A 13,511-nucleotide genomic window follows, 5' to 3' on the forward strand; every position below is an offset into this window, starting at 1 on the left:
GAAGGATGTTGAAAAATTGGAGAATGGTCAGAGAAGAGCCAGGAGAACGAGTCCTGGATTCAAAAACATGCCTTATAGTGCTAGACGCAAGGATCTCTCTCGATTTAATGTGAGTTGATTACAGCAGTGTTTCTCAACCTGTTAAGTAGCAAGTACCCCCTAACTTCTGAAAATTTTCATAAGTACCCCAGCACTCCATGTTCCACTCTGAGAAATACAATCTTGTCCCCCTTTACTGCTGGATGACTGTACTTCTCGTAAAGCAGGAGAGTGCTGAGTTGTGTAGTGCTGTGTGGCTGTGGCAGATCACAAAACCCCCTGCTGTCTCTCCCCTCCTTCCTCCTCCATATAGGAGCAAAGGTCAACGCCAGCCAGTCACTATGGCCTGATGGTGGGGTCAGGGGGGTTCTCTCCACACAAGTGGGAACTTGTGAGGTCTGAGCAGGCACAAGCGGCCCACCAGAGTGGATAGCAGCGCTCCCCATGGCCGTCCCTAGGGGGGTGCAGGCCTGGGGCATATCACACTGTGGGGCCCTCCTAAGATTTTTATACTGGTAAAATCTGGGGCTGTCATAGATGTCAATTGACAAGTAAGCCTGTGGGTAGAGCCCGGCTCCAGGACTGGGCAAGCCACTGGGCTCTCCACGTGGTTTTCTGGGCACTGGGCTTTGAGCCGGGGAGGGGAGCTGCCACCTGGGCAAGTTGCAGGTGGCTGCTGCCTGGCTGCCAGCCCAGGAGGTGGGCGACTGCCACCTGCTCTGAGCTGGGATGGAGGAGGCTTCCGTGCAGGCTGGGACCTGGGGATGTGGGCAGGTGGCAGGCAGTTACTGCCCATCTTCAAGCCAGGGCATGGGAGGCAGTCTCTCGGTTCAGAGCCGGGGCACGGGTGGCAGCCACCGAGCTGTGAGCTCAGCTCACAGGCTGCAGGAGGCTGCCGCTTGGCTCCCACCTGGGAGCTAGGACCGGGTGGGATGTGGGTGGCTGCCACCTGGCGTCCCAAGAAGCCAGTGACTGCCACCCAGCTTCCCAGGACTGAGGCGGCTGCCGTCTACCTCCCAATTAGGAGGTGGGACCGGGCAGGAAGCCAGTAGCTGCTGCCCGCCTCCTCCAGAAGCCGGTGGCTGTTGCCTGCCTCCCTTCACTGGGTTTTTCGCCGCACACCCTCTGCCTGTGTCTTGCGTACCCCCACGGGTACGCATACCACAGGTTGAGAAACTATGGATTACAGTCCATAAGTAGCTACATGAGGAACAAATAAAGGACTCTTTCTAGCAGAGAAAGATCTAACATGATCCAGTGGCTGGAAGCTGAAATTGGACAAATTCAGACCGGAAATAAAGCACACATTTTTAACAGTGACAGTAATTACCCATTTGGAACCACTTACCCAGGGTGGTGGTGGATTCTCTAATCACTGACCATTTTAAATTAAGATTGGATGGTTTTCTAAAAGATCCATTCCAGGAATTAGTTTGGGACCGTTCTCTGGCCCGTGCTGTACAGGTCAGACTAGATGATCACAACGACTCCTTCTGGCCCAAGAATCTATCCCCCACGCCTTACCCTGCTCTCCTGCTTCTTTGGGTATCAAATCAGGGATCAAATTGCTTCACCTGCAACTATGGGATTCTTGGTCACCCCAAAACTATCCCTGTGACCGCAGTGCAGGAGAGCACGTGTGTGCGTGTGAATGCTGTGCGGAGGGGAATTGGCTGGATCACTTGGGATGGTGAATATAGGACCACAGCATAGGACCATGAAAACCAGGAAACCGAGTTCCAGGTTGACACTTTTACCTTGCTCTTGACATCCTTATCTGCAAAGTTACAAGAAGATCTGAAAAAAATCAACAGCACGGTTTTATTTATTTGGAACCAGACTACAAAGGATTCCAATTTCTGCATCACAAAAACTTGAGAATTTCAAAATGCTACCTGGGAGATTTGATAGAAGAGGATTTTGTTGAAGAAACTCACCTTTTAAAGAAGCCGAGACACACACTATCTGGAAAAGTGACTTCAATTAAGATGGTAAACACGATTTATGAAAAAGGACTGCAGAATGTTTTTCCACAAACCTGCACTGCTCTGAGGATTTTCGTCTCTCTACTGGTTTCCAAAGGGAAGTGCTCTTTAGCAAATTATCCCTGGCAAAAAAAACCTTTCTGGTTTACGATGGGTCAAGACCTACATATCAGCTTTCATGATGCTGTTAATAAAGCACAATCTTACAAGGACTTAAATTATATGTTATGGGGTTCACTCACCCAGGTTGGCGCCGCCTCCCAGCTGCTCTGGGAATTCAGCTCTTTCCAGGTCCGAGTTCGCCTTCTGCTGCTTGCTACACGTTCTGTTGCTGCTCACTCTCTGCAACACAGGCTGCTCCTTCGTCATGACGTGGCCCTCTGGCCAGATCACTATGTGTATATCCACCTTCTGGGGTGTCAAAGCCTTTCCTTAACAGCAGTCTTAGGCCGTCTTCACATTCACTGCTCCTATGGTGCCATTTCCCCAGTGGCTGATAGGGGAACCCGGACCCACCCCCTACTGCAGGTTCTAGCTCAGGGATCCTCTAGTCAGCAGACAAAGACTGCTGTAGTTTGAACCCATTGCCTCTTGTCCTGCCCTCCATGGCAAGAGAGAACAACTTTTCTCCCTCTTTTTTATGGCAACCTTTCAAATATTTGAAGACCGCTATCACGTCCGCCCTTAATCTCCTCTTGTCCAAACTAAACATACCCAGTTCCTTCAGCTCGGATGGCTTGCATTCCAACCCTTTCATCATCTTTGTCACTCGCCTCTGGATCCTTTCCAGTGTCTCCACATCCTTTCTGTACGTTAGTGACCAAAACTGGATACAATACTCCACTTTAGGCCTAACCAGCGCTGAGTAGAGCGGTACTGTCACCTCCCGTGACTTGCATGCTATGCCTCTGTTAATGTAATCTAAAGCTGCATTTGCTTTTTTTTTTTTTTTTGCAACAGCATCGCATTGCTGACTCATGTTGAGGTTGTGATCCACCACAACTCCCAGATCCTTCTCAGCTGTGCTGCTGTCAAGCCAGTTATCCCCTGCTCAGTATTTGTGCATTTGGTTTTTCTTCCTTAAATGTAGCATCTTACATTTGTCTTTGTTGAATTTCACTTTGTTGTCTATAGCCCAATTCTCCAATTTATCAAGATCCCTCTGACTTTTAGCTCCTTTATATTAAAGGAGGGTAATTGTGACAGAATATACCCTGTTCACATCTTACACACTATTATAATAATGTTTGTACAACGTATGGCTTGTGAGATATCATTTAAAAACTCATAATTTGCCGATCAGTAATATCATAGCAAAATGCATGTAGCAGCATTAGAGGTGAAGTGATAAATGTAAACTGAAATCATGACTATATGTTTTCCAGGTAAGTCTGGGGAGTGGCCAAACCATTTCCTTAGAGCAAAGGGCAAGCTGATGCCTCAGCCAGGTGTAAACAAGGCTGGTAGGCCATTTACCTGCCTCGTGTTCATTCTTTGGCAGGAAAGGTGGCCGGACCAAAATTCTACATCTTAGCAAAGCAACAGCATGGAGTTTCCTTCTACACAGACTGCCTTTCGCCTTGCTCCCCATTGGAAATGTCTATCATGTGTGTTGACACAGAGCAGGGGTGGCCAAACTTACTGACCCTCCTCTGAGCCACATATAATAATTTTCAGAAGCTCAAAAGCCAAAAGACATTTACAACCTGTCCCGTGTGGTCCCACCTGCTGTAGTCCCCCATGGGGCTAAAGCCCCTACCCCCATCACCCTGCCACCTGGCAGAAGCCCTGAGATTCCCCCAACACCCCCATATAGTAGGCAGAGAATGGGGGGAGGTGTGGAGGGCTCCAGGAGCGGCACTTTAACTGTAAAAGAGCTGCATGTGGCTACAACTGACAGAGTCTGTGAAACTGAATATTCGTGGAAAGACTACTGACTTTAAAATTGATTCAGGAGCAGACATGCCAATATCTCAGAAGGGATTCCCATCTGCAACCCTTCCCAGAGCTGAAGACACACACCTGACTAGCCCTGGATGTAGTCTGAACTGCCTGAGCCAGGTCACCACAGAAACAACTGACAATTAAAGACAAAAGCTATACATGCAGAGTGCCTGTGATCAAAGACCAACAACCTTCTCAGCCGCAGTGTGGCAGTTGTGATGGGCCTAGCCAGTATTTGTGTGGACTTCTAAAAGGAGATTGGATACACTTAATGTTAGAGACAACGCTGAACTACACAGTATACGTACACCCCGCAGAATTCCCATCCAATTACTTAGTAACATGGAAACGGATTTAAAAAGAGTGGAACAGACTGGCATAGTTGAGAAAATCTCTGAGTCAACAGCATGGTGTGCCCCAGTGGTACCAGTTATAAAGAAAACTAGATCTGAAAAGATTTAATGAAGCAGTTGTGGGAGGAAAAAGCTAGCCTCCCTACATTAGCTGACTTCCTCCTCAAAGTGAAAGGAGCTATGGTATTCTCCAAGCTGGATGCTTTGAATGGATTCTGGTAAACTCCTTTAACCAAAGAGAGGGCTAACCTGACTACATTTATCACACCCTTTGGGAGATTTTGCTTTTGAAGATGACCTTTTGGGATTACCTGTGCACCTGACATTTTCCAAAGAAAGATGGCAGAAGTGTTAATGAACACAAATGGAGTTGTAGTTTTCATGGACAATATTTTGATATATGGGTCTTTGATGGAAGAACACAACAAAACCCCCACCAAAATTCTAGGCTTAATCAGTCAGTCTCAACTGAAACTAAAGAAGGAAAGGGTGTTTACTGCCTATCCCAAATCAAGCTTTTGGACAGACAATAAACAAAGACAGATTCAGTCCAGAGAAAGTAAAAGCAATTCGAGAAGTGCATGCATCAACAAATATACCAGAAAGGCGAGGCATACTGGAGATAGTAAGTTACTTGGTCAATACCTACAAGACCTTTCTACAGTGATAAAACCATTGACTGAACTACTAAAGTCCAACACATCAAGGCTCTAGGGGCCAAATCAAGAAATTGCCTTCAAAAAGGTAAAAGAAATGATCTCAACAGCTCCAGTTCTCAAGCACTACGATGCCTAGGGGTGCAGTTGACGCTGCACAACTCCGGAGCGCAGCCAGGGCTGCAAATGGACTGAATGGAAGGAGGAGACAATTTTCCTCCAGTCTAGGCAAGCCGCTAAAGCCTCCTCTTTGCAGATCAGTTGTGTGTGTAGGGTGCAGGGGGGTGTCTTCACGTGCCAGTCCATTTCCCCGGCTGCAGCTGTTTGCAGGCAGCAAGGAGTGGCAGGGGAAGTGAGGTTAGTGCAATTTAACCCGATTGCTAAATATGTTGCTGCAGTTAAAAAGTCTGGTGGTAGCAGACACTCAGAGCCCAATCACACTCAGCTACGACGCTGACGTAAAGACGTAAGCGGACGCTGTAGCTGCATTCAGACCGTCGTCATCAGTGTCGGGAAAGAGACCACACCAGCTACAACAGGCAACCCTGGCAGACAGGCAGCTTCAAGAAGGTCTAAGTTACATGAGGGCCAGCTGGCCCAATTAGCTAAAGAACACGATGCAAGTGAGAAGAGACTACTTTGAAGTCCATGGCCAATTAAGCGGCTCAGATAGATTCCAGGACTCAAGGCGACCGTATTGTTATTCCAAATGAAATGAGGGGAGAAATCCTAAAGCTCGTCCATGCGGGACATACCGTATTGCAGTGGCATCAAGAAACTGACGCACACTTTTGCTCATTTCCAGGGCAACTGATGACACACAACAGACCACAATTCACTGCAGCAGAATTTAAGTCATTCCGAATGAAATATGATTTTGACCATATTTCTACCAGCCCACATTACCCACAAGCAAATGGAGAGGCTGAGAGAGCCGTACAGCCAAGAAAAGCCTACAGCAGGAAGACCCAATCCTTGATCTTCTGAGCTACAGATCAAGACCAATAACAGCTACTGAACATAGTCCAACACAACTCCTGGTGGGAAGACAACTCAGAACTACTGATCTGACTTAGGTTATTTTCCAGTCTCCAAAGTGGTCAGACATGGAGAAAGTAACCAAATCAGATAAAAGGGCTAAAAGAGCTTTAGAACAGACACCACTCAGTCAGAGCGCGGCCGCGTGTAGAACCTGGAGAGTGTGTTTGTGTCGAAATAGGAGGGACAGCTCCAGCTGTCATAAAGAAAAAGAACTCATCGCCCAGATCATTTGTGATTGAGACCGACAGCAGAAACTGTGGACCAGCCAACTCTACCGCTGGCAGACGCAGAACAAGACGACTCAAGGCTTCCAAAGTGACCACAGCCAGTCCTTGCAACTAATAGCCAGAGGACCAAATTTTTACATGTGTGGGTCATGTAATGAGTGTGACAGAGTGGGATTTTTTTCAGAATGTTTACTATGTAGATTGTGGGTGCCTCGGTTTCCCCTGTGTATTGCAGGATTATCTAGGGGGAGGGGGAAAGGTGTTTTCTTTGCAGAATCCAGAGATGCGGGTGGGGCCTGGGCCCAGACACTGGCCTGGCAATTTGTTACCTGGCAATTGATGATCCCATCACTCTGGCCTTCTACGGGAAGCTGGGTTTGACCAGCTAGAGAACAAAGAGCAAGTCAGGAGGCAAGCAGGTGACCCTGTTTGCCCAGGAAGAGAAACAAAAGACTGAAGAGGGGCCAGGTGGGGATGGACATGCGGACCAGGGGGCTGCTAGGGAAAGCACTGAACAGTCAAACACACTCCTGCATCCACCTTACTATGCTCACCCCCGGAGCAGCTACTATCTGGGCAGCGGTGCTGCCAGCTTCCCCGCTCAGCGAGTGGCTGGGTCGCCTCCCTGCCCTGCACTTCCATGCCCCAGAGCCTGTCTGCGGGGCAGAGTTATTCCCAGCCTTCCTGCTGGGCACAAAGTCACAACAGGCACCAGCCTCACCCACAGAGATGATTCCTCTCCCCCCTCCCAAGCACAGGTCAATCTTGCCTGCAGCAGTAGCGTCAGCCAGGACATCACGAAGCACGCTGGAGTGCGGTGGCTGTTGTAACTTTTATCTTCTCCTCTACCACCAGAGCTGCTCTTATCCCTGGATAACACTAAGGTGGATCTTATTAAGCTATTTGCTACAACATCTTACAGCAGGCAGTTCCACTGGTTAGTTACAGGTTGTGTAACCTAGGCGACAGACCTCTGGCCTAAGACTCAGAACTGTCTTTTAGTCCCAGCATTGCTGCTGGCTGACCACAAGCAAGTCACTTGCCACCACCGTGCCTCTCTACCTCAGTTTCTCCATCTGTAAATTAGGAATAATGATACTGACCATCTTTTCAAAGTGCTTTGAGATCCACTGCTGATATAAGAGCTAGGTATTATTATTAATAAACTATTTCTTGTACCATTTTACTTTTATTGCCTTTCAATTTAATGGAACATGGGCTTGTTCTTAGAAATACAGGGCTGCCCTGGGCTTTTGCCGTTCAGCAGCAATTTACCAAATGTAGTTCAAGCTCTACAGTTAAGATGGTTACCCACTTCACCACCCTAGGGGTTTGCTCTAAAGGAGCAACTGCACCATCCCCCAGCTGTGACATTCCTGGAAATCAGCCCAGAGCCAGTAAACGTGGTCAGCACAATAGGGCACCGGGGGCAGGTGCCAGTCTAAACTGAGCACAAGTTACATGAAATTAACAAAACACAACTAGTCCCTCGGGGGCTGTTTTACCAGAGCTGTGCCTGGGGCAAGGGCTGGCCTAGCACAGGCTGTTGCATGACCAGGTTGTGGTGAATCAACAGTTTCCCTACCTTGCCTATCCTGACTCTCCTAGTAATTTCTGCAGTGGTCAGAACCGAGAGCAGGGAGGTGGAGGTAGGGATGGAGAGACATTGACAGAGCTTCAGGACATGGGAAGAGGCTGCAGAGCACTTTGCCGGTATGATGAATTTTGCCTGTGGCATCAGTCCCTCCTTTTCAAATTAAAAACGCTCTGCAGGACGCTGCCTTTGTTAGCCACGTGGCTTTATTGGATCCCGCTTGCAAAACAGGAAATGTTACAAATAACTGGCTTCATGTGTCAAGGCCAACTGGAAATGCATGGAGAGATTCAGAGATGCACATTCTTGCTCATCCTTTACTCTGTGCACTGAGCTGCCTGGAAAAGGTGGTAGGTGCAGGGGGCAAAGGAAAGACAGAAAAGCTACATTTATCTCCCCAGGCAAGGGGCTCCTTTGAAGGAAGTGGAAAGAAGAGAGGCAAACCCTTTTTAGGAGAGGGATGGGGGCGGGGGAAAGGGGGGAGCAAGAAGGAACTAGAGAAAGCTCCATCATGCTTCAGCTGGTGACTTTCCAACCTCTTAAGTATGACTGGCACAGTCAGCTCAGCCACAGGCAACGTGGATTCCTGCAGGGAGTTCAGGCAACAGGTGATGCAGATGGCCTAGCCACAGCCTTTGGTGGGCTGTAGCGTGCTACGTCTCCAGAGGAGACATTTGGAGCCCACGCGCCTGCACCGAGCATCCACAGGACATAATTCAGGCAGAAGCAAAAGGGCAGGTCAGCTCCCTGTAGCTTTTCAGGAACAGAGCCACCAATGAAGGGCTGTGTGGGGGATTTCAGTGTCTTTCGTTACTGAGCTAGGCTCCAGCTGGTAGGCCTGGGTATTCTCTAGAGGTGTGTTATAGTGCCTGCTCTTCCTGAGGGCTGGCACAGCCCCAGGCCTTGGATGCCTTTGCTACAGGAAAGCCCGTCTATCACTGTGAGCTGAAGCTGGTCTGCAGGTGGGGATCTCGTTAGCAGAGGCAGAAGCAGCCACTGCTCTGGGGTGGGTCCTGCGAGGGGCTCCTGAAAGCACAAGAGCTTGTGGGCAGGATGGAGGAGGGGCTGGCAGGAGGGCTCTACAGCAAGAGAGCCAGGTGGGGTGACAGCCGCCAGTAGGAGCGGGAACGGCAAGAGAAGAGCCATCTTCAGTTTCAGCTGCGGGAGTCTGAGCAGGGAGGAGAGTCCAGCCCAACCGCTGCCCACACGGTGTCTGCGGGAGGCTTCCCCAGCGGCATAACTGCGCCCACCACACTCTCCGACAGGCTGCAGCACGGTCAGCTGGCTCCTTCCACGCTCCTGTCTGTTCTCCCGACGCCTCAGCTGAGAGTTTTCATCGCGGCTTGGGCCTGTCTCAGCTCTGAAAGTGGGAGAGGAGACAGCAAAAGGCCAGTGGGGGCAGAGTGACCTGGGTCTCTGCAGCCAGTTCCCAATTCACCCATCACCTCACAGCAGGGGAACACAGGGAAGAGAATAACCTCTCAGCTGTGAGCAGGGACAGAGAAATGTCTCTACAGGGAGACAGCCCACCTCGGCCCCAGCCAGCAGGGGCAGCAGAGGGGAACAGAGGAGAGGAAACACCAGCAGGGCAGGGCCAGGACGAGCGATTCCAAGCCGCCCGCCTGCCATCTACTCACCTGCCAGTAAGACCGGAACTTCTCAGCCGAGACGGTCATGGCAAAGGGCTCTGTCACACCTCTGTCCCGGTCTCGCACGTTGAACTTCAGGTGCACGAGAGGCTCGTTGACCTGCTGGAGCTCGCTGGAGCTGAGCGTGTAATCCACTCTCCAGGACACAGAGTCCAGATGGTTCACTGAGGACAGACAGAGGCAAGGCCAGTCTCACAGTTTGCTCTGTCAATGTCAAACTCTGTCTCTGTGCAAGAGCCAGCGATATGGATTTGGGAAACACTTTTCAAGAGCTTTAAAGGGTTTCACCCACCCCTGCAATGCAGCCACCTCTGGTGTGTGGGACATAGCAACTGTCTTAACGGCCCACAGCAACACTAGACAATTGATTAGAGGAAGAAAATGTCTCCAGCTGAACAACAAGGGAGTTTAGGTCAGCGGAGGGAAGCGCTCCAAGATGGAGCATGGCTGGGATAACACACGGCTAACACCCCTCTTTGCAAAGATTCCCATGGGTCCAAGTGGTTGGCACCTCCTCATCTTTGTCTCTAACACAGTGTCCTCCCACGCCCTGCTGCACTTGGATTGTCCTGGGAGGTGAACTAACCTGGCCAGATCCTAACCTGTCGGGCTGACATAGCCACAGCCCCCGGGGGTCAGACAACAGGCTTCTGGTCCCAGCTCCTGTTCGTCCCCTCTGTTGCTGCTGAAAACCCAGCCACCCACGGGCTGGGACACATACTCCGGCCCTCAGCAAACGCTGATCCTGTCCCACAGCCCAGGAGCAAGTTCTTCCCAAGAAGTCTCAGAGGAGAATGGCTGGAGAAGGTCCCCTCCATGGACACAAAGGAACAGCTGGAGGGGTGGGGGCAGCGGGGGCCAGCATGTACCCCTGGTGAAGGACCATCTCCCACCCCATTGCCTTGAGCCGTGTCAGGCTTGCACAGCCGGAGGGGGGCACTTACATCTCAGGCTCCGCGCCCTGAGGCTGTCCTGCAGGGGGCTCTGCTTCTCCTCGTAGGACCGGCACAATCCAGTGGCATGTTCTACAAAAGAGCCCAAGGAATCACCCGCTGACGAGCCTCAGAGCAGCGCCTACACAACACGACTCGTTCCAGCGGCCTCAGAAGGGACCCTGGCTGCAGCCTGCTCAGCTGGCCTGTTTCGCAGGGGGAATCCAGTAGGATGCGGACGTGGGGAGCACGTGGAATAACGGTGGCGCAAAGGGGCGCCAGGGCATTTTAATCAGAAGATGGCCCAGCTACTGCTTCAAAGTCTTCCCTGCTGGCTGCCACAGCGAGTTCTAACTTCTCGCTGATGGGAGCGTGCGGGGGACACACCCCAGCAGTGACGCTCCCCCCAGAGAGCGAATGTGTTGCTTACTGAATCACACATCGTGCTGGAGCCAGGGGGAAGGATACAATTATCCAGGGTTACAGCCGGACACGGGGGTGGAGAGGCTCGGCCCAGCTCCCCAGCCCCCTTCTTTGGCTGACACTGCACAAGACAGGCGGGCTGCTGCTATTGACCCCCGTGGGCTGCAGCTCACCCGAGAGATCCAGCCCCCGGCTCTCCCCACCTTTGGGCAGCCCCAGCTGCTGCAGCTCGCTGGACAGAGAGTCGCCGTCTACGCTGTGTTTGGCCGCGCTGGAGAGGATGAAGCTGAGCACGGCAATAGTGGCCTTCACATCCCCGGACTCTGGAGAGAGAAGGAGAAACCTTTGGGACTCTGCTCCCCTCGCGGCCAGGTTCTTCCCTGGAAGGATGCAGCTTTGAGAGACCCTGGCAAGGGCCTGCCTCCATTTACATGGAATCCAACCGCCCCTGACAGCTCATCATCTGCAGGAGACTAGAAAGGGTGCATGGACGGACGTCACCTCCCACCGGGCCGTGAGGGACAGCAGGAAACAGGCAGAAAGCACAAAGGCAAAGTGGGCTGGGCTCATTGTCACCAAGCTGGGTAAGATGCAAGGGTGGGCAGGGGACTGATATCTGGGGTAAGGTGTGTGTGAGGGGGAGTCAAGTGCAACTGGCAAGGGTCAAAATAGGTTAGGATTTAACCCAGCAACTCGAATAAAATGATGCTAGGGATCCAAATAATAATAATGGCCAAGGGCCAGGGCCCATCGAAACGAACACAGCTCATGGCAAGCTGGGGTGTAAATCTACCCTGCACTGGCCAGCTGCGCGCTGTGTCCGTGAGGACCCGGCTGCCGCAAACTACCAGCTCCCTACTGCACTTCAACCTACGCCTGCTTCGAAGCAGGGCAGCTCCCAGGTGCACCATGGAACTCGTGTGCGGCACAGGCTCCACCCGGACACTCAGTGCACGGCAGATTTACCCCCCGGCTTGTCGCAAACTCAGCGTTCGCACAGACAAAGCCCGAGGTTAACCCCACACAGTAATCAGGCTAGTGGCAGTCAGACAGGGTCAAGCCACAGCATGGCAATTCGGCCAGGGTCAGATCATTAATGAAAACCAAACCAGACGTTTTCACAGATTACAAGGCCAGATGGGACCGTTACGATCACCTGGTCTGGCCTGGTAACACAGACCAAAGGGCTTCCCTGAATTAATCCCTGTTTGACCTAGAGCAGAGCTTGATTTAGAAATTGCCACTGATGGAGAGTCCACCACGGCCCTTGGGAAGCTGTTCCAATGGCTAATTACCCTGTTAAAAATGTGCACCTTATTTCCAGTCTGAATTTGTCTCACTTCAACTTCCAGCCATTGGATCGTGTTAGGCTTTTGTCTGCTAGAACTGGTGTTTCCTCAACCTTTTTTATACCAGGGACCGGCTTCCTACAGTGTGTCAGGGAGATCTCAGGCTTCCTACACTGTGTTAGGGAGATCTCAGGCTTCCTACAGTGTGTCAGGGAGATCTCAGGCTTCCTACAGTGTGTCAGGGAGATCTCAGGGACCGGTGCCAGTCCATGGACCGGTCGATGAGAAACACTGTGCTAGACTGAAGAGTCTGTTATCAAATACTTGTTCCCCGTATCAGTTCTTACGGGCTGCCAACAAGTCACCCCTGAACCTCCTCTTTGTTCAGCTAAACAGACTGAGTTCCTGGAACCCCTCCTTCCCCCTCCTCTCTGAACTGCCCCACTGGGGTAGCAAGCTCAGCAGGGCAGGGATCGTGGCTGTTCAGCTCTTTGGACAGCGCCTGGAAAGTTTTGATTGCTACTGTAACAACCAGGCCCAGGCTGCTTCCCCACACTCCGGAAAATGGTGTTACCCTCCCCCGACGCAAGGGCCTGGAACTGCCCAAAAATATAAAGCCAGGGCAGTCTTTGGAGTTAGAAGGAGCAGCTCACTGGTGGTCGATTAACAGGGTCTCCCCCGACCAGAACAGGAGCAAGGGCCCTGGGAGATTTGTGGGGCTCCAGTGCCTGCCCAGGAGAGGAGCGTGCAGTTTGTTTCCAATGCCTCGGCACTAACTCTTAAGAGCGTCACTCCACGCGTGACCCCAGCCAGCTCCGGTTTTCAGGAACTGCAGCTAACAAAGCGACCACGAGCCCACGAGAGCTGGAGGTAAAATGTCCTCAGTCAAGGGCACTGGGGTGTGGAACGGGGCAGTGGAGAGGCAAGAATCAGCCAAAGCCTGGCCTAGCATCCAAAAGCCACCCGCTTGCTGCAGCCTCCCTGCAGCTCCCTGGAAGGCGGGAGAGGCAAAGAGCCGAATCCCCCGGGACGGCCCCAGGGACAGCGCTACAGGAGTCCAGCCTAGGGCCCCCCGCAGCTCTGGAGAGGAACCACACTCACCAAACTTGGCGTCCGACGTCAGCTTTAGGATCTTCTCATACTGCAAGAGAAAAGCAACACCCAGTTAGTTCCATCAGCCCCAGGGCCCTGCTCCCAGCGCACGGCATGGTTCAGAATGAGCCCTGGCTGCTCAGAGTCCCCAGGCGCGAAGGAGGGAAAGCAGCGAAAGGATAAGGCCAACACTTCCACAAGGGGCCTCCGGGCACTTGGAGTCCACAGGAGTGTGTGTGTGTGTGTGTGTGTGTGTGTGTGTGTGTGGGGGGGGGGGGGGGGGGGGG

The 13,511-nt window shown here is 51.8% G+C and overlaps 1 protein-coding gene across 1 annotated transcript in view; it reads right to left on the reverse strand.

The window, feature by feature from the left end:
* Positions 1–7,442: 7,442 nt before the first annotated feature.
* LOC137144384 (COMM domain-containing protein 4-like) overlaps positions 7,443–13,511 on the reverse strand; it is a 29,756-nt gene continuing 23,687 nt past the window's right edge. The window contains exons 6-10 of the mRNA XM_067534658.1: positions 13,234–13,273; positions 11,047–11,166; positions 10,433–10,513; positions 9,490–9,652; positions 7,443–9,213 (exon numbers count right to left, since the gene is read on the reverse strand). Coding sequence (XP_067390759.1) covers positions 9,159–9,213; positions 9,490–9,652; positions 10,433–10,513; positions 11,047–11,166; positions 13,234–13,273 — 459 coding nt within the window. The 3' untranslated portion in view covers positions 7,443–9,158. The remainder of the gene's footprint in view (positions 9,214–9,489; positions 9,653–10,432; positions 10,514–11,046; positions 11,167–13,233; positions 13,274–13,511) is intronic.

The sequence above is a fragment of the Emydura macquarii genome, unplaced genomic scaffold (assembly GCF_026122565.2).
Source record: "Emydura macquarii macquarii isolate MOO-44397 ecotype Brisbane River unplaced genomic scaffold, CSIRO-AGI_Emac_v2 contig_3451, whole genome shotgun sequence".
Classification (NCBI taxonomy): domain Eukaryota; kingdom Metazoa; phylum Chordata; order Testudines; family Chelidae; genus Emydura; species Emydura macquarii.